The 19,528-nt window shown below is 42.4% G+C and overlaps 1 protein-coding gene across 1 annotated transcript in view; it reads left to right on the top strand.

Moving 5' to 3' along the window:
- Positions 1 to 12,671, top strand: part of dym (dymeclin) — a 92,215-nt gene extending 79,544 nt beyond the window's left edge. Inside the window, exons 15-17 of the mRNA XM_067258121.1 lie at positions 7,470 to 7,652; positions 8,766 to 8,879; positions 11,093 to 12,671. Of these exons, the coding sequence (XP_067114222.1) occupies positions 7,470 to 7,652; positions 8,766 to 8,879; positions 11,093 to 11,242 (447 nt within the window). The 3' untranslated portion in view covers positions 11,243 to 12,671. The remainder of the gene's footprint in view (positions 1 to 7,469; positions 7,653 to 8,765; positions 8,880 to 11,092) is intronic.
- Positions 12,672 to 19,528: the final 6,857 nt, after the last annotated feature.

Genomic DNA, 19,528 nt, shown 5'->3' with positions numbered 1-19,528 from the left:
GCATCTTGGTTCCGGACCAACAAAATAAATGTTATGGAGTGGCCAGCCCAATCCCCGGACCTTAATCCAATAGAAAACGGGTGGGGTGACATCAAACATGCTGTTTCTGAGGCAAAACCAAGAAATGCAGGGGAACTGTGGAAGGTTGTCAAATCATCCTGGGCTGGAATACCCGTTTACAGGTGCCAGAAGTTGGTCGACTCCATGCAGCACAGATGTGAAGCAGTTCTCAAAAACCGTGGTTATACAACTAAATATTAGTTTATTGATTCAGGGGAATGCTAAATCTTTACTTTTTGTAAGTTTGTGATGAATAATGCAGATACTGCAATTTTTTGGAACAGCCCAATACATTTATTTCCGTCATTTCCTGTAACATAATTAAATATTGCTTTTTTTTTTGTTGTCATGTTTTAATGTAAAATATAATGTGCAGTGTTCCCAACGAATGGAAATCAAAAATTAGATTTTGTACACAAGGATTTTGAGCTTTACTCACATTTAAAAAAAACACTGCTATTATTTTGAACACAACTGTATGTCAGCAGCCTTATTGGCTTACACATTCTGAGCTCTAATCATGCCATTCCATCATTCGGAATAACAAGGTATGTGCTTCAGCTAGGTGTGTGTGTTTGTGTTGTGGGGGGCATGCTAATGACTAACTCCTTTGTCCCTCATCCCTACACTTTAATCTGCCCAGTTCATATGACTATAAAAGGCTTGGTGGAGGGGGTAGCAGGGCAAGTAAGGTTTGTGAGGCGGAAAGGGGGTGGGCACACTTCCACTGAAGTGTTGGGATTATGAAATGCAGCCGCTGTGTAATGCGGGTCAGAGAATGACCTATTTACATGCTCCTGAAAAGCTGTTGTTTCTTAGCCTGCCAACCGGCTCCTTGTCTATCACTTTCTCTATCTGTCTCTTTCTGTGTTTCTTTCTCTCTCACACTTTCTCTCTCACTCGGTTGGGGAGTAGCCATATTGGGGAACAGGCAGGGTGCATTTGTGCCCACATGCCCTCCAACAATGCCATGGGAGATGACCACTCCACTAAGCCTTTTTGTGTGTCCTTGCCAGACACAAAATATGTGTTGCAGTAGTAGTAGTGCAGTGTCCCCCCAGTGCAGCTTTGTCTAGACTGTATTGACGTCTGACTGAGGTGGCTTGTCATCTGACTCTCTCTCTCTGTCCATGTGTGAAGGGGAAGACAAACTAGAGCAGAGCACGCAACACAACACACAGGACTCAGACAAAACAGAGGGAGGCACGCAATGGTAGACAGAGACGCACACACACAGGCACACAAATAGACAGCCCCTAAGGGCCTATACATCGACTCTGGGTCAAACGATGGGTGCTAAAATCTCTGTTTCAAACTAGCAACTAGTGAGAGCTGTGCTTTCTGGCTTGTTTTGCCGCTCTCTTCCCCCCCCCCCCCATCTCTCTCTTTTCTATAAGAGCAGCTCTGCCATCCAGGTTTAGGGATCAGCACCAGACAGATTACCAAGTTTTATCTCCTGAATGTATTCAGTGTCTATCTCTCATGTCACACAAACGCGCATGTTCAGTTTTTTATGCAACTGGATCAGCGAGCCAGAAACGAAAAGATCCCTGCATCCATGACTCCTCTGTCTTGTCAGCCACCCATGGCCCTTCTCTCCTCTTCATCATCATCCTCAGTGATGCTAAGCCAGAAGGAAGAACATGTAATATATAAAGAAAAAAAACAATCATCCGATGAATGTGGATATTTACCCCACTCAATTTTAATACCTTTCATGTGGTCCCTGACTTTCAAATTAGGTTTGTATGTGTATAAAGGCACTGTCTGTTTACACTGTGTCTTGTCTGGCTCGAACTGTGGTCTGTAACAGGCACACCACAGTCCAACACAGACAGTGTTGCATGGAGACCTACAAGCAGTGTTGGGGTAGTTACTCAAAAAAATTAATCAAGCCCTGGGTGTTCTTCTCCGCTTTTCAGAAAATGAAAGCTCAATTGCTCTGTTTGAAAATCTCCTCTTTGTTACGTCACAAGGAGGAAGGTTACCTCCCCTCTCTCTGCTTTGCCCGCCCAGAGAATCTGGCCCGCCCATAAGAAACTGAGCTATGACCGTGCAAGTGTTTTTATCCTCGAGAGACATCATGGCTTGCAAACGAACGAAGCATTACATTTGCTCAGTTTGGATGTACAAAGGAAAACAAAAATCTTTTTACAGTTCCTTCATCCGAGCCAGACCCAGTATCTTAATTTTATTTTCTTTGGAAATGCGCCTACACAACTTCTGTTGTAGGCGCATTTGTTTTGTATGTCTGCGCCAAACACTTCAGCCATGACTGTTTCCTCAACTTGAGCTAATACAAAACTGGCTTTGCTGAAATTAATTTCTGGATCAGTACTAACTCTCCTTCGTCCAGCTACTAACCTCGAACAAGTAAGTTAACTAACGCTTTATCATTTTGTAGCTTTACTGTATATGGTTACCTGGCTTGCTTCCTGTGGCTGTAACATTAGCTCTGCAGCTAACAGCTGAGATACCGTCGCTAATGTAAAGGTAGATAGCATCAAGTATGTGTGTGAATACACATGCTGTAACGTGAGTGTTGTACACTTCTTTGTTATTTGGATAACCGTTCTGCTTTTGGTTTTATGGCGCGCGCGATATCCGCCTTTCCCCTCATTGAAATGACTGAGTGTGTACCTCTGCAAACCAGGGTTATCAGATGAGAATGGGCAAATTCGAGGCATCTTACAGCAACGGGGCTACAGCCATTGCGATACATCCACTGTAAACATTAGCGCATGGTGCCGCCCCTCCGCTCCTCATTAGCATTTAAAGCTACAGACACCAAAACAGCGCGTTCTGAGGAAAGCTCCTTGTGGGACTGCTAGTACATTTAGTCATTTTTAGCAGACGCTCTTATCCAGAACGACTTACAGTAAGTACAGGGACATTCCCCCGAGGCAAGTAGGGTGAAGTGCCTTGCCCAAGGACACAACGTCAGTTGGCATGACCGGGAATCGAACTGGCAACCTTCGGATTACTAGTCCGATTCCCTCACCGCTCAGCCACCTGACTCCCTGTACTGGCTGTAATTCTGCACCAAGGCTGAATTTCGGGAAAGAGACTTCTGATACAGTATTAGGGGACCACTAAGGCCTATATAAAAGCATCCAAAAACAGCATGTCATGTCTCCTTTAATATTAAATAAACCGCAATTGGCATTACGTGTCTGTGTTGCCTCCTGCTTGCGTCAGCTGTAGCTACTTCGTTGTGCTCTTTAGGGTGTTTAACTTTTAGATACTTGTCATGTTTGTGGTATTGCCACAATGGCGTATTAATTTTTTATTCAGTCAGCTCAGGGGGGCCAGGGACATTTTTACATGGGAACTGGCCCCTGTAGGCCCCCGTGTAGAACCGTCCCTGCTCCAGATTATGCTTCTTTTTCTTTCAGTCATGACCGCAGCAATGCAATCGAATCTGCGCTGAGTGTGCTTTCACTGAGTGAGAGTGAGAGAGCGTGGCGCGCTGCCGCTGATGAACTCATGATAAGCACAGACACAGCGGAAGAAAAAATAGTTCCCATTGACTTTCTTATTATCCTCCTGACGGAGGAGGAATCCTCATGAACCAAAGGTCTCATTGATTTTAAATTTTGTACAGATATGTATCATTGACGTATTTAAAAGCGTTACTTAAGACAATTGAATCAAATACAAAATGGCTGAAAGGGGTGTATTTATGTAAATGTACACATTGCCTCAATATGTTTGTGTCACTAAATCAAATGTATTTTTGAAGGATGGTTCAAACCTAATATGCTTTAAGGTGACAAGGTCCTGAAGTACCATGCAAAGTTTCACCTTGATATGTCAAAATATGACTGAATTACAGCTGTTTGAACTTGGACCTAATCTGACAATGCTCGCCATTGGAGAAATTGCTTTTTTTATTATCCAGTTAGTGAACTTTGTGTAATCCATGTCTGGGAATGGCTCAATTGGCTGAGATGTTGTGCTGATAAGCAAAGGGTTGTAGGTTCAAAATCAGTCAGAGGCATAGTTTTTTATTCTGACAAAACGGTTTCTAGTCTTCCGATCAATCCTCCGGTTGTAAAACATAGCAATGCGTGTTTATTTGAGCCCATCACAACACTCTGATCATCTGTTTAGCGAGACTGTGTAAACCACTGCAAAACAAGCCAGGTTCACCACAGTAGCTAGCTACTTGTAGTCTACGCATGGTAGATATAACTCTAATGGTTATCTCTAATGAAGTAAATTGATTGCTCAGGTGGATCCCTTGCCTGTTGCACAAATTCATTTCAGTAACCTAAACCAGGACACATCCCCACTGATGCTAGGCATGATTTGAAATTCCCTTCCATGACAAGTTATGGCACTCCAAACAACCTTTTTTTTTAACTATGAGTAAGTTATTCTTTACAGCAGCAACCCAGTCATCCCGTTGTCCCGTTTTTATAGGAAATGTAAAAGCAATTTCAACTTTGGCTGAATCTAACAACGCTTACCACAGGAGAAACGCCTTACTTTTTTATACAGTAACTGAAATTGACAATATTCAACACTGAGAATAGCTCAATGGGCTGGGATGGTGAATCTTTTGGCCTGTCATAATTTTGATTATCTGTTTAGCTAAACAGGATGACATCATTCTGAAATACCATGCACAATTTCATGCAATTTCACCTTGAAATGTCAACCGTTTCTTAACCTTTGTCCCAAAGCTAATACTCTGCCCTTTCTATTCATACAATCTCAACAGTTGGTGTGTAGCAGAGAGGATAGAGAGAATGACTTATAACCTTATGCTCATGAATTCAGATCCCCATTCAGCCTGTTGTTGGCCAAACATGAAGTAGTTTTGCTCTCTTGTTATCCAACTCTCGATCTTCGACAATGTACATGTTTATAATATTTTGCGGAGGAACCCGCATCGCTGCTTGCAGCTATATTTATTATTATTCTTGTAATTTATCTCATGAACACATTGGTAAACACAGTTTTTTTTTTTATTCTGACAGAAATTACAGTTTCAAGTCTTCTGGTTAATCCCAGTGTAACTATCTATTATGTCAATTCTACAACATTTTGCCATTTTGAAGGAGGAATCCGCCATTGCTGCTTGCAGTTATATTTTAAGTACATTTCTATACTATACGGCCTACAACTATTAGAAAAATATTCTAAAATCACTTGTTTAAAAGAAATCCCAGATAGGATCGATATTTCAAATTGAAAATGGATCCTTTTGATACAATGCCAGTATCGAAAATATCGATACTTTAGGATCGATCTGCCCATCCCTAACACATAGTGGAGAGTGGAGAGATGTTATAGAGCCAGGGCCACCTTCCGCTCCCAGACGTACCATCAATCCAGGGCTTGAAATTTACTTTTTTACTTGGTAGATATCGGTGCTCCCAACTTAAAAAAGTTAGGAACACCAGCAAAAAATTTGTTTAACTGTTATGATACTGAAGTTTACCTGGTTATATAACGTTGGATAGAACGTTAGACCGGTCACTGTATCAGCTCACAGCAGGCACATACTGTGCAGTAGGCTAATTAGCAAGCGTTTTGTTAAGAAATTAAAACATTATAACGATTTTTTGTACTCACACAAATCCCAAGTATATTTTGAAGTTGCACAGATACAATTTCGGGAGCATAAGCGACCAAAATGGTTGCAATTTCAAGGCTTGCATCAATTCTTATTACATTGCTCCAGCACAGCTGATAATGTCTGGACAGCCCCTAGGAGATGTTACCACAGTGTCATTTTCAAGTTGCTGTGAGGCTAAGCTTAGTCACAGGCCCAATTGTTTACCACCTTGAAAGTAATCATGCTTATTACCCCCTCCATCGTACCACTGATCACCAGTACATGGAAACATGCCTTAAAGATGCTGTAAAGAAAATTCCATGATTTGCTTCTCAGTACATTATATACGTGTGAAATGAGTTCCTGAAAGCGTGTGCAAAGGGCGAAAACTTTGTCGCACTGAAATGTGGAGTTATACCATTGAACAGTTTTTCTCCCGTTTTCAGCTCAGGTTTTGTATAGGCGGGGCAAAAACCCAACTTATCTACGTCATAGCGAGCTATCTACGTCAGATCACAGATGGTTGCATTCTGTTACTCAGCTGGTACGATGCAAAGACAAAGTAATGAACACATAAAACACTCAGAGACTGCAGGTAGGTCTGTCCTGATATCTGCAAATTATTTAGCTAGTGTTGCTGTTGTTCCTAAATTCAATACATTTGAGGGGGTGGAGTTTCCGCTCCTTCAGGCGACAAGCAGAGAAGACTGCTGATTTTCTCACAATTCTCACAAAGCCTAATTTAACATACGTGTCTGTTTTTTTCATTCTAATTTGGATGGGTAGTTGACAACACATTCTTATGTGGTGTGATGAACTTAAAACTCATTTTCAATTCCACCTTACAGCATCTTTAAGGAATTCTGTGAGGTTTGATGATGGTGTATGCGTGCACATCCATATGTGCGTGCGTCCATGCGTGTGTGTAAAAGTTTCTGTACTAAATCCACTAGGCTGTAAGGGCCCTTTTAAGCTTATTTCATTAGCCAGCTCCCAGAGATAAACCCTTTGGGGCATCTTGACTCTTGCGTTTTGCGCACACCCATGAGTCACCCTTGTAACAACCCCTCTGACCAAACCCTGGTGGGGTTGCTCCTTTTTTTCTCTTGCAGGCATTTTTAAGAAATAACAGTGTGTGTTCAACTATTATGCTAGTAGGTTCTTTCTTCAAAAGCTGTTGCTTACTATGTGGGACCCGACCAGGGTAAACGGTACTGTACCGTGCTACATACCTCTCCTGGTACTTGTTTTTAAGGCAGGCTTTGAAGCAGGGGGGCTTTGATTTTCTTCATATTTTGTGATTTGTAGTCAAGTCTTTAACACAGAATTCCAGCACGTTTGACACTTGCCTAGGGAGCCCATGTAGGCTGTACAGAACTTGCATCCTGATAGCTATACAACAGATGGTTCAGTTATTTAACTAAAGTTGTCCAGAGACCAGGCTAAAACTCTTCTCAGTTTTCAGTGTGTAGTCAACGGCCGACGGTGTGGGTGTTTGAACATTGCAGGAACACTGTGATGTGAACGTGACCCGCACCCATTTGATTATGTAGCTGTTTACACATTGGTGTATATGTGTTAATGTCTGTCCTACAATGGTAGGGTTAGCAGGACGAGGGCACAGTCATTGAAGTGAATACTTTTGTAAAAGTATTTACGTTTACACAAAAAAAATTAAGAAAATCTCCACCACTGCGTCACAATGGTCCTCCATCAGCGTGACTAATTTGCCAGTCCTTCCTGTGGAACTTGTCAGTTTTGGGTCCACTGGATACCACCATTTATTCTTGTTTCATATGCACTATGAGTATAGACTGAATTTGTGTTTGTGTCTTGTCCCCAGGCCCAGGATCTGAATGTGATCGAGGAGGTGATCCGTATGATGTTGGAGATCATCAACTCTTGCCTGTCCAACTCACTGCACCACAACCCCAACCTGGTGTATGCCCTCCTCTACAAAAGGGAGCTATTTGAACAATTCAGAATGCACCCTTCTTTCCAGGACATCATGCAGAACCTGGACATGGTCAGAACCTAGCTCTCAGAGCCACTTCTTAGAACTGCTCACATGAACTGGACATTTCTGATCTTTTATTTAGAACCACTGTTGAGATTGACTCCCACAAAATAGGGTTTCAGTAGGCCAGTTCATAAAAAACTATAGAGAAAGTAGAAAGTAAAGGGCCTGCAACACAGAAGTTGGTTAACCCCCTGAGATATCATACTCTAATAGTTATATGCTAACTTGGTGTAGAGTATCTCTCTCCCTCCCCTGTGGTCTTCTAGACCTAGAATCGCTCAATAAAGGCAGGTAGTCCACAAAACTTTGTAGTACAGATAGAAACACCCTTATGTCAGAAATACAAAGGGAAGCCATGGGTCTGTCATCAGACCCCATGAGACACTCTTAAGGCAGGAAGACTTACTCAGTAACATTAAACACAACCAAGCTCCACGTAGAGCTCCGGCAGAGTGTTTTAATGAATACAAAAATTCCGGAGCATCTGCTTGTTTAAAATATTAACCCTGAAATCTTGATAATGTTGTACGGAGCTGTCGTTCATTGTGCTCCAGTATCTAGAGACAGGAAGAAAGACGCTTCGAGCTACCCTCCCATAGAAGCATCAGTGGACCAACATACAGGCACTCACACTGCATAGCCTAAATAGCATTGGTTGTACTATTAGTACTGAGTTGTGTGTTTGTCGTTCTCAGTGAAGAGTTGTGTTCTGTACTATACAGTATCCTAGGCTCACAAGGAAAAAAGTCAGTCTGATCACCACCAAGGCTTAACTGTCTTGGAAATCTGGACCTGTCTCATCTGTGCTGTACTGTATTGTAGTTATGTTGCTTCAAGTTGCACCCATTGTCATAATTTAGTTAATGTGTTGCAACCAAAGCTCTGGATTAAAAGACTTATGATCCAGATGTCACAAGAAGTTTCAGACAGTCCTTTGATAACATCAAACTGCAATACTGACTGACAATTCAACATATTGAGTGCACAGTGTTGTCATCTGTGTTGTTGAATCACTGGAAAGACTAATTTTGTCAGTGATACTCTAAAATGTATTTGTTATATGTCATATATATTTTTTAGTGGAATCTGTTGTCTGATTTAGTTGCCTGGCCCCCTCAGGTGATTGGCTTTTTCAGTCAGCGTCTGGAGCAGGCAGGGACGGACCTATCAGTGGAGCGTGTCCAGGAAGTCATCATGAAGGGTGCTCAGGCCCTCCCAAAAGATCGCCTTAAGGTAAATACACAACCTTCCCTAACCGTGTGAATCCCATTTACAATCCCATGTCAATCTGACTAGTATGGCCACTGTATTTGTCCTTTAGACTAGCAATATGTCTGTTTGTCTGTCTCTTCTTTCTTTCCCTCTATCTTTATAATTCGTTCTCTCTCCCTCCCACATTTTATTCTCTCCTACTGTCTGTCAGTCTGTCATCGTTTTTCTGTCTTTGTCTCTCACTTTGCGTCTGTCTCGCTGCATGGGTAAACAGGCTGTGCTCATGGGTGGAGGTCGACCAATAGAAAAAGGAGGTGGAGAGAGAGAATTAGATAGGGAGGTGGGTGGGAGGAAGTAGGGGGGGGGGGGGGGGGGCAAAGGCCAGACCAACCTTCATAAGCATTAATGGCTCCTGCTCACCCATCGTTCCTTCCTAGTTGAATATGTGCAGGTAATGACATTTCAAGGAGATGGGGCAGAGGGGGACACTTTGTCACAGGAATATTGAATCCAGGGGAGCATAAATCTTTGACGCGCGCCTCGTTACTTGGCACTCCTGGCGGGATGACTCTACCCACAATGCCCTGCTCCCCGCTATTAATCAGAGAGGAAATATGTATCCCCTGGCACTCACAGGATCATACATCTGTCTCTCCCCCAGCCTACGCAACCTGGACTCTTTAATTGCGTGTTTCATCATGTGTTGCATGTTCTATGCTCAGTACTTTTTTGGAAGATACATTAGTCTGAAACTGCACTTGGGGTATTAAGGGGTGCTTGATAATCTTCAAGAAACTGTCATGTTCCTTAATGCCCCAGACAGCCATGCCCCTTAGCAAAAGCTCTTGAAATGCCTCTCATCAGAACCTCTGGGGCGGTGGGAAGTGGTTGTCTCTTGCTGCCTGCATCCGGTGAAACCAACCCCCCAAAACAAGGCAGGAATGGGAAAAAAAGATTGAATCGTTTATTAATCCTCTATTGTGTTGCCATCAGAGATGCCTTATTGCAATCTCCGATCCGATATTAAAAAGATTGTTGAATTATCCTTGTCTCCATCCTATTGCGAGCACTCATTGTCTCCCCACAAATGTGAAATCTGTGTATGTCTTTAAAAGGAACACACCCTGTGACGAAGGCACCACAATCACTCCAGTCAATTTGGATGTTGCCAACGCTTAACACAATTGCCTCGTCGTGCCTCCCTCCCCACCGCCAACAACAAAAAATATATAGGCTTGATTAATGTTGTATGAAATTATCAAAATGCTCCTCATAACTACTCTCTCAAATCACTTAAAGAAAGAGAGAGTTACAGCTTCTGACTAGCCAGAACAGGGTGGATTCTGGCTGAGGGGGGGGCGGGGGGGGGGGTGGTTGGGGCTGCTGTTCTGTGTTCCAATTAGCTGATTTCCAACATGGGTAATTCTGACAGTCCATATGCCTGGTCTGCACCACGGCCAAACATCCATGGGGGGGATGCGACAAATCACTAAGTGGCAAGGGGTGTTGCCTAAACGCAGTATTGTGTTCTCCATTCCCTCTGCTTCTGTCTGTCCATTATACGATATGATCCCAGTCGTAGTGTTGGGTGAATAGTCGCAGACATGAGAAGAAAAGTGAAGGTCAACCAGATTTTGTGTGCCTTGTCCTCAGGTTATTCTTTAAGCAGATCTCCCACTTACAAACTCTGTGACCTGGGGCATCGAGTGTCATTTGAAACTAAAGATGGAGTCCGCTGTAGGAGCTCTCTTCAGGTAGCGTTCTGTGGGAGGATTAGCGGGTGGGTAGCCCAGAAGCTTCTCCCTTCACCAACACTTTTCAGCGATTGCTAGCTTCTTAATGGCTGGGATGGGTGTCGTGTCTGGAGAGGGACACTTGCATGGTAACTGGGGCTTTTTCAAAGGTCTAGTCTCAGTGACATTTATGTCACCTAGCAAGCTGTAATACCTTTGCCTCAGAGACGGTTGGAATTACAAATATGATTACCACTATCATTGACATCTCCAAAAAAACCTGAAACTACTTCAGTCTCGAACAGTTACTGGTCCTTGTGTCTCTAATGTAGCACAGCAAATACATCTTGAAGTGCATCCGCCTGTATTAAAAATACATTCAAGTATGTTCATGCTGGTGTGTTTGTTTGAAACTTTGTCTCCTGCACAGAGCAACCCTATCTTAATTAGCAGAGGTGAAGTTATTTTGTAATACAAGTTGTGTGTTTTTCTTGTGTGCAGAAGTTTCCTGACCTGAAGTTCAAGTACGTGGAAGAGGACCAGCCTGAGGACTTCTTCATCCCCTACGTCTGGTCACTGGTCTTCAACTCCGGAGTGGGTCTCCATTGGCAGCCACAGGGCATCGAACTTTTCAGCATGGACTCTGGTTGAGTGTGTTAGGGTAAAGGGTCTGTCCATTTATGTGTGTGCATGTGTGCTGATTTGGAAGTGCCTCTACCCTGAAGGATTCAGGACAACCTTGGTTGTCCTCTTCCTCACCCTCCTCCTCATGCTTATATCTAACAGACCCTGATGTGATTCCACACCTCTATTTACAGCCCAGTTACTCGGCTAAATAATATAGGTGTGCTTGATTTTGACCACCTTGGTCTGTGTCACAGGATGGGTACCTTTGGAAGATGTAAAAAGTTATATTAATCACTTCTCTGATATTTGATGTGATAGCCCCCCAGTCCCACCTCGTGCAAGTGCACTGAATTTGGGGGACGACAATCTTCAAAGACTGAAATGTCAGGAGTGTCTTTCCAAAATTATTGGGAGTTTTAACCTCACAAAAAAAAGTATTCTCAGATAACGGTTTTGTTTCTAATCCAGCAATGTTTGATAAAAGCGCGCTTCCTAGCAACACAGTTAAGGTTAAAAAGGCTATTTATACATTTAGGAGAGATGGTTTCAAAAACAGTGTATGATCATATGTTTGTGGCTATTGGGTTTTAGAACTCCTCTCAGTTCTCACGTGTTAACCACACAGTCAGATATTATGAGTGGTTTAAAGGTGTGGCCCCTTGTTCCCCCTCAGTTTGATTTATTTGTGTTGTTGTGTCTCCGTTAGCCTATTGAAGCATTGTTTGGCCACAAGTGACCAACTCTGCTGTTGATGGAAGACTTGTGTTCTTCTGTCTACAGTTGTCTGCCAATTTAATTTGTTTACTAAGCATGTTTTATTTAGTAATTTTTTATTTACATATTTATTTCCATGTAATTGTTTGGATATTTGCCCACCAAAACATACATGACAACATGTGACTGATTATATTTTTTACACAGACTTTTTTTTAGGTTTTGAGGTTTTAATTTACTTAAAGAACAGCACATGACTTTCCTTTTCCTTTTTTTCTTTCTTACTGTCACCTGTATCCATGTACAGATAATTATAAGATGTTGGTCAGGTCAGGGAATGCATGCATATTATTTTCCAGACTAATACAAATTGCATGTTTGTTGCCTGTGCCCAAGTATTCTACTGTGTGGCAGAAATTTATCTTTTTTCAGGCACATATTAGAGTTAAAATTATTCTGTTACACAACAGACGCGTTTGACTCGTCATTCTTGTATCTTGTAACAGTTCGTTCTTACTGGACAGTGACTGAAGGTTTTTTGGAGCGCCTTAAGAACTAGTTGTATTTATTTGGTTTCAAGGGTGAATGTTACTTCACTCAGGTAATGAAATGAGTGACGAGGTATACTGCTATGGTATAGAAATGTAGATTTGAGATTACAAATTGTGTTCCCTGTATCTGCTTTTATATAACTTATTTTATCTGAATGAAAAAGTGATTAAAATAGGTGGGAAACTTTTTTTATGTAGTGGTCAGTTTATGAACACCTGAAAGCATTTCTCCTATCTCTATTGTCCTCTATTACAACTATTAGAGTGATGTGTCTACAGTAGCGGACTTCCCGGTGGGCCGAAACACTTCTGGGCTGGAGGGCCGCTTGCCTTATTATTTAACTAACTACTAATAAAAATGTTGCCAGAAGATTGAGCAACACGGGTGGCCGGCCGGCCCCCCTTTTCCCCCAGGCCGGTTGGTCTATTCCAAATGAACGTCTATGCAGCCTTTGTCTCGCTTACACACGACAGTGACACTGACAGATCGAAAGCTAGCCAGTAGAGACAATGGACTGCGGCTGCATCAAACGACCGGCGAGAGTAGCCGCTTGCAGTCGGGGAGGACTTTAAAAACGGCTCTGTGAAGTCGGACATTCCAGCTTCTCGTGGTTTGCTGCGTTGCGTCATGGCCGATCAAGCGCTGTTTGCTTACTTCTCTTTATTTATAATTAAACTTAGTCTTTCCGTTAGTGAAGAGGCGGACTGAAACCCTTTCTTAAACACATTTTTTATTCAATTAAACAGTTTGGTCCGGATTTGAGTATTGGCGAAACTGAAGGTGTCAGAATAATTACAAAACATGCGTCAAATTTGTCGTGTGTGAGTCTGGCCAATAATGAAATAATTGTGTCGTCATTAGAACCCATGCAGTTGCTCTTGAGAAAATGCGCTTGGCTACACACAGCCGGCAGTTCTCGAATTGATCTCTTTGATGGCTACGTCACAGTCACCTAGCCTCAGCGCCGTCTCAATTCGGACAAAAAGTCTAACCAGAATTCACTGTTTCAAGTCAGCCGCCTGCAGCCGGATGCGGTGCTGCATGAAGTCAGTCCATGTCGAACGCATCTACTAGGTGTGTGCGACTTCATGCAGCGCCGGCTGACTTGAAGCAGTGAATTCTGATCGGCCATGACTGACGTCAACGCAGCAAACTACGAGAAGCAGGAATGTCCTACTTTAAGGAGGTTTTTAATGCCTCCCCGACTGCAAGCGGCAACTCTCGCCGGTTGTTTCATGCAGCCGCAGTGAAGGATTCTAAATCTTTGTGTCTATTCCAATAAGTAATGATGGTATTCTATGACACAAATCTGTGTTCTAGAAAGAGTGGTCTGGAGTCGCAGAGGTCCGATAATATCAGCTTTAATGCAGCAGTTGGAAATCAACAAGTACAGAGCTCTGGGGTTGTCTACGTTTCCCTACCCGCAACAGAGTTTGGGCTGGTTCACGAAGTCCAACTGGCTATCTTTCCCTCCCCAGCATATAATATACAGTGCAATTAAAACAGAAAGATGAAAAGAGGGTTGAGCTTGTTCTCTCGTGCATCAGGGAGTTGTTCTTGCCTCCGCGTCCCACCTGCTCGGGTGCCATCTCCACCCAGATTCAAGGATGTTTCTGAAAATGAAAAGATAGAGACACAAAGAACAGCCTGCTTCCCACACTCAGTGTGAGACCCAATGTTTAAGCCTGAGCACACTTCTAAGTTTCATAACTTTAATAAGCACAATGCATAACTTTAATAAGCACAATACATAACTTTAAGACATGCCTCCTTCATAAATCCTGTTGTTATATTCACTCGTGCACAGTGCCCGTGATGCATTCAGTGATTAAAATGCCACACATATTAATAACTGGGATCATAGTTAGTGCCGTGCCTGATATGCAGCTGGTGATTACAGTTCTAGAATATGTGTTGTAATGTATTATACATTCTTTAGCAGTCAATGTCGAACACACCTTGTATAACGATGGAAAACCAGGCTAAGAAACGTAAGGGTGGTGCTGAAAAATTAAGAGACAAGGTTTCACCAATTAAAAAACGGCTGTGTTTATTTTACATAAAGCTCCAAAAAATATTTTTCGCTCTGATAAAGGCCCAAAAATTGTGCACGCTCGCATTACGTGTGGAACTCCCAAATTAGCATCACGTCAAACACAGGATGTGCATGCATTGGTCGGGCAACTGTGGTGGCGTATACGGGGTCCGGTTCTGGTGGGCTGGTCAGGACCTGCTCAATTGAGTACTATGAGAAATGGGCTGTGGTGTACTAACAAAGCTGTTTCCAGGGGTAATTTTACACTGTAATCCATCTACCGTATTTCTTCGAATAAATGCAGCAACGATTATTGCACAATGATCATTTTTGGTGCAGCGTTTATTCGAGGGAGGCGTTTATTTGACAGCGGGTTTAATTAGTAAGAGAGATTTAGAGAATTGCAGCTGCAGTGCGGACAAACAAAGAATAGACAATGAGGTCAAACACAAAGCCTAAGAAATTGAAGCCTCGCGTGTCTAAATTGTGTAGAAATCTGATGCAGCGTGCTGAAACGTTCTTACACTTCAGCTTTCAAACAGAAAGCTGTGCAGAAAGCACTCACCACCAGCAACAGATCTGTACCATGCGAACTTGGGGTTGATGAAAGTTGATTCCTATGCAAATCTCACAATTAAAAAAATGTATCTGTAAAACGGTAGGTTTTGAAAAAACCACCAAACTGACGTCAGTTCGGTGGCTCCACCTTTTTTGGCCTGTACCTTTGTCACGCCCCAAAATTTGCTGCGTGCTGCTCTGTGTGCTTCCACAGAATTACAAAGAAGAATGTTTTTCTAGCATATTGAAAATGGACTACGGTGGTAAATGCAGTGTTCCAGGCTGTACAGGGAATGCTGACACTTTTCACAGTCTTCCTAAGGAACCAAACACTCGACGGGCTGTGATGTTTGTCTATGAGAAGATCCCTGTGCAGTTCGACCCTCAATTACACATTTGCTCAAACCATTTCACCGAGGACAGTTTTGAAAACCTGGGACAATGTAAAGCAGGATTTGCTATGAAGCTGTTGCTGAAAAGAGGGGTATACCGGTCGTGTATTGCATGCCGCACTATCTGATCAAAATGACAGTTCTCTCTACAGTCAGAGCTCGCGCAAGAAGGTGGAACGTAAGGGACCCTTTCCAAAACTTGTAAGGGCATAATAGTTTGTGAAAGACCCAGAGAAACACAAATATCCGACGAGGCAGAATCCCGGTTTTGGAATCCCTGCCGGACGCATTTTTTAGGTCTCGAAAAGAGGACATGTCCGGTTAAAAGAGGATGTCTGGTCACCCTATGTAAACCAACCAATCAGCACGCAGCTCATCTATATATTCATGAGCATACCATAAAAGGAGAAAACCTAGCGTTTTTTTCCCAGGACAAATTCAGAGGAAGCATCAGGGGGCATAGAACAGCACTCGGGCCATTTTCAGCCCAACCAATGTTACATACCCTATTCGGAGACCTTAAGGAACAGTGTGAAATACCCCAAAAACCTAGTCAATCACCCCTTTAAGGTTGTTATCGGATGTTAGCGATCTAAGGAAACCTCTATTCCCTTGTGTACAGCATGCAGCCAACAAGATATGTTGTTTGTGTCTGTATTTTACTTTGGTGAACGTTATTTACATGCTGCGCATGTCATTGTATGTTCATATTAGGCTAATGTGGTCTTTATTTTCTCGTTATACTGTGGGTTTAGTTTTCACGGTGGATTTGGAGAAGAAGCTTCAAACCTGTAGCAAGAAAGCCACTTGTGTCTGCCAGTGCTTCGAGGGAATTATACACTTGTGATTTACTTGTGTAATAATACTGTGTTTTAATCTAACCAATTAAATAACCGTTTTATGATTTTTTTTGGTGCAGCGTTTACTCGAGGGTGGTGTTTATTACACAATTTTCATTTTTGGTGCTGCGTTTATTCGAGGGTGGTGTTTATTCGAGGGCGGCGTTTAATCTAAGAAATACGGTATATTAAGTGGGCTCCTATGCCTGATATTCAAATTTTTTATACGAATAAAGATGGATGTAAAGAATTGCCCACTTTTTGAGCAGGATCATGTAGATCAGGGGTCCCCAAACTTTTTTCTGCGAGGGCCAGATAATTTTCCTTTCTTTAATGTGGGACCGGGTCGGTCTGTAACAGAAAATTACATGGGCCGGAGTAACTGCCAGTATTATTGTTGAGATTGTATGACTTTAAATGTATTTATTATGCTAGATTGGTTTATTATTTTGTTATGCACCATACATCCGTACATATCAAGGGGTATATAGCCTATTAAAAGAGCATTATTACCATTGTAATGACCTTTTTTCATATTCATTGCTATTGAAATCAAAATATTTACTTAGGTATGCAAAAATAATCAGTGTGAACTTTGAAAAAATAAAAAACAAACAATAAAACATGTCTCTGGCATTGTTCAGAGGGCCGGTCCAAATGTGTGGGCGGGCCGTAGTTTGGGGACCCCTGATGTAGATGATGACGCAATGGCAGTGGCGATAGTGGGGCTCTTCATTTCCAGATTGGTTGTCGCCCTCGTATCACATCAACCCGCCCAACTCTCGTCACACCTCTGCCCGGGCCCCACGCCAGATGGCTCAAGCCTTTGCAAAGTGACATGCTCCTTGTTCCCGCATTGGGGTCACCTTACCCAGGGCTTCCATTTCAGGTGACAGGAGGAAGATGAATGGACCCGCACAGCCCTCTGGGAGTTGGAGTAAGAGTGAGGGATGGAATAGCTGAGGCTCTGCCATAGTACCACCCGGTACCAGACACCTGAAAGAGCATATTTCATGAGCATGATAGATGACTGTCAGACAAGGAGGGAAAGGTTGTATTTAGGTGACTTGTGATCTTTGTCCGGTGGAGTGTAGCCTGGAATGTCCGTAAACAATGTTTCTACACACATGCTGGGAAAGGTTTACTTATGACCAGAAAAACTGGATGTAATAAAAAAATATATAATTGAGTCATATTTCAAATGATAGAAACCATTAACTACACTTGTATTTGGCTAACCTGCTCTCAAAGAGATTTGCTCCAGGACTTTTCACCCTAACCTACCGTATACTCAAAGAAGTATAGTATAGTAAAGGAGCAAAGATAAGTGAAACCATTGAAAAGCAATTGCAGGATCCATTGTGCTCTAAAAAGGTTCACACGCCAAACTAGTCTGAAGCTAACCTGCCTCCAACCTAATCCCTGACATGGTCTGAGTGAGCTCCCCCTGATCTTGCATGAATGGCTTGCATACAGTATCTTGTACAGCTCAATAGGCCAAGTTATGTTGTCTACACTACAGGCTCACTGTTTCACTGAAGCGAGTTGTCTCTTGGCAACAATGACTACGGTCTCCATATCCGTGATCTCATTTTCAATTATAATCATTTGAGCAAAATCTGTTTCTCTGTCTACTTTGAAACAGTTAGGCTATTTAAATAGCATATTCCTTCACATAAAAGTAGTATTTTTCCCATTCAAATACCCTACAATATTTGTAACGTCAGTAACTAGAATAGGTTAAAACGATGTCAAATAAAGGCACACTATTTTGGTCAATAGGAATGGGAAGTAACTTGCTTAATAAAATACTTCCTGGAGTCTGCCGGGATCAGCGTCATTGCACACATACAAGAATGGTCAGAGAAGAGGCAGCTATACAAAACCGGTTTCCTGGCTGATTATTTCCAGACTACCCTAAAAACCGGACCGCTGGTTGAAGCTCTCTTGTGCGGCGCCAGTGGGTATCAGAGAACAATGAGACTGAGCCATTGACTGTGGCGCCTCCCAATCACACATAGGCTATCCCATCATCATTATCATTCATCCCTCTGCCCTCCAGCTACATTGACTTGCACCCAAATTAACAAAGACCCCACTACGCTTAGTGTACTGTCGGATGGACACTATGGACACAATTAGGCTAAAGCAACATTCTTGACTCACAAAAAACACTGTCTGCTGCCCAGGCCACCAAGGCTGCTTAAAGCAACAGATGTTATCATCCAGTTTGTTTGAGGTTTGTGGGCACTTACGTGAATTGATGTTCTATTGTTTAGCTGACTAACTTTTGTCATTTCTGTAGCCTACGCCCATTTTTTGTGTAAATAAATGTGATGATCAACTGAGCTTTGAGCATCGACCATTATAAAGTCTTCTTTAAATTATTCATATTCAATTACTGGTGAAAGGAATGGTGATAGAGGTGCCGGGCCCATCTATCCGACAAAAACATTCCAAGAGCCACGACAACTGTAAGGTCAGCAGGAATATCACCATTTATATAGGCTATATCTATTTTTTTATTTTTTTATAACAAATTAGAAAATACGTAACTCCTTACAAAGGTCAATAAGCAAGCCTGTGTTCCTCAGTCAGCAATCAACATTTTGTGACCAGAAGGAGGCAGTATATTCTTGCAGCCTTGACCAGGATAGCTCTGAGCTCGATTTCTGCCGAGGAAATTGACATAGGCTACTTGTCAAGCCTAGTCTAATGATAACAATGACGGGCCTTATGTTATTGCTCACCATTTTTATCTTATGCATTTCGCCTATTTAACAATCCTCAAAATCATAAGGTTGTGGATAATCGGCATTACATGACTAGCCTACCATAGGTTTGTGTTAGCAACGCAGTCTGAAGTTTGCCCTAACTACCACAGATACAGAGAAAGTGAATCTGACTCCGTAATTAAAATGAGATGGTGTGCCTATTTAACAATAGTCAATGTAATTTAGGTTTATCCCAATCATGTTGCCTGTCTCAACTTTTACTGTGTAATAAATGTAAGTCGGAAAAACTTTCCTCTTAGAACCATTTTTCTGTATGTTAGGTAGGCTACTTGATCTCTTGTTTGCGCAACACCATTTTTTTTAAGCGACAGGGTGTCTAGACAACCACGTGATGGGGCGCGCCAATGCGCACTGGAGCCACGATTAGAGCATAGTCAGAAACAGATAGCGAGCGAGGCAAGGGCACTTCAGTTATTCGTGTCATT

The sequence above is a fragment of the Osmerus mordax genome, chromosome 20 (assembly GCF_038355195.1).
Source record: "Osmerus mordax isolate fOsmMor3 chromosome 20, fOsmMor3.pri, whole genome shotgun sequence".
Taxonomy (NCBI): Eukaryota; Metazoa; Chordata; class Actinopteri; order Osmeriformes; family Osmeridae; genus Osmerus; species Osmerus mordax.
This window is presented reverse-complemented; position numbering and strand designations above follow the sequence as displayed.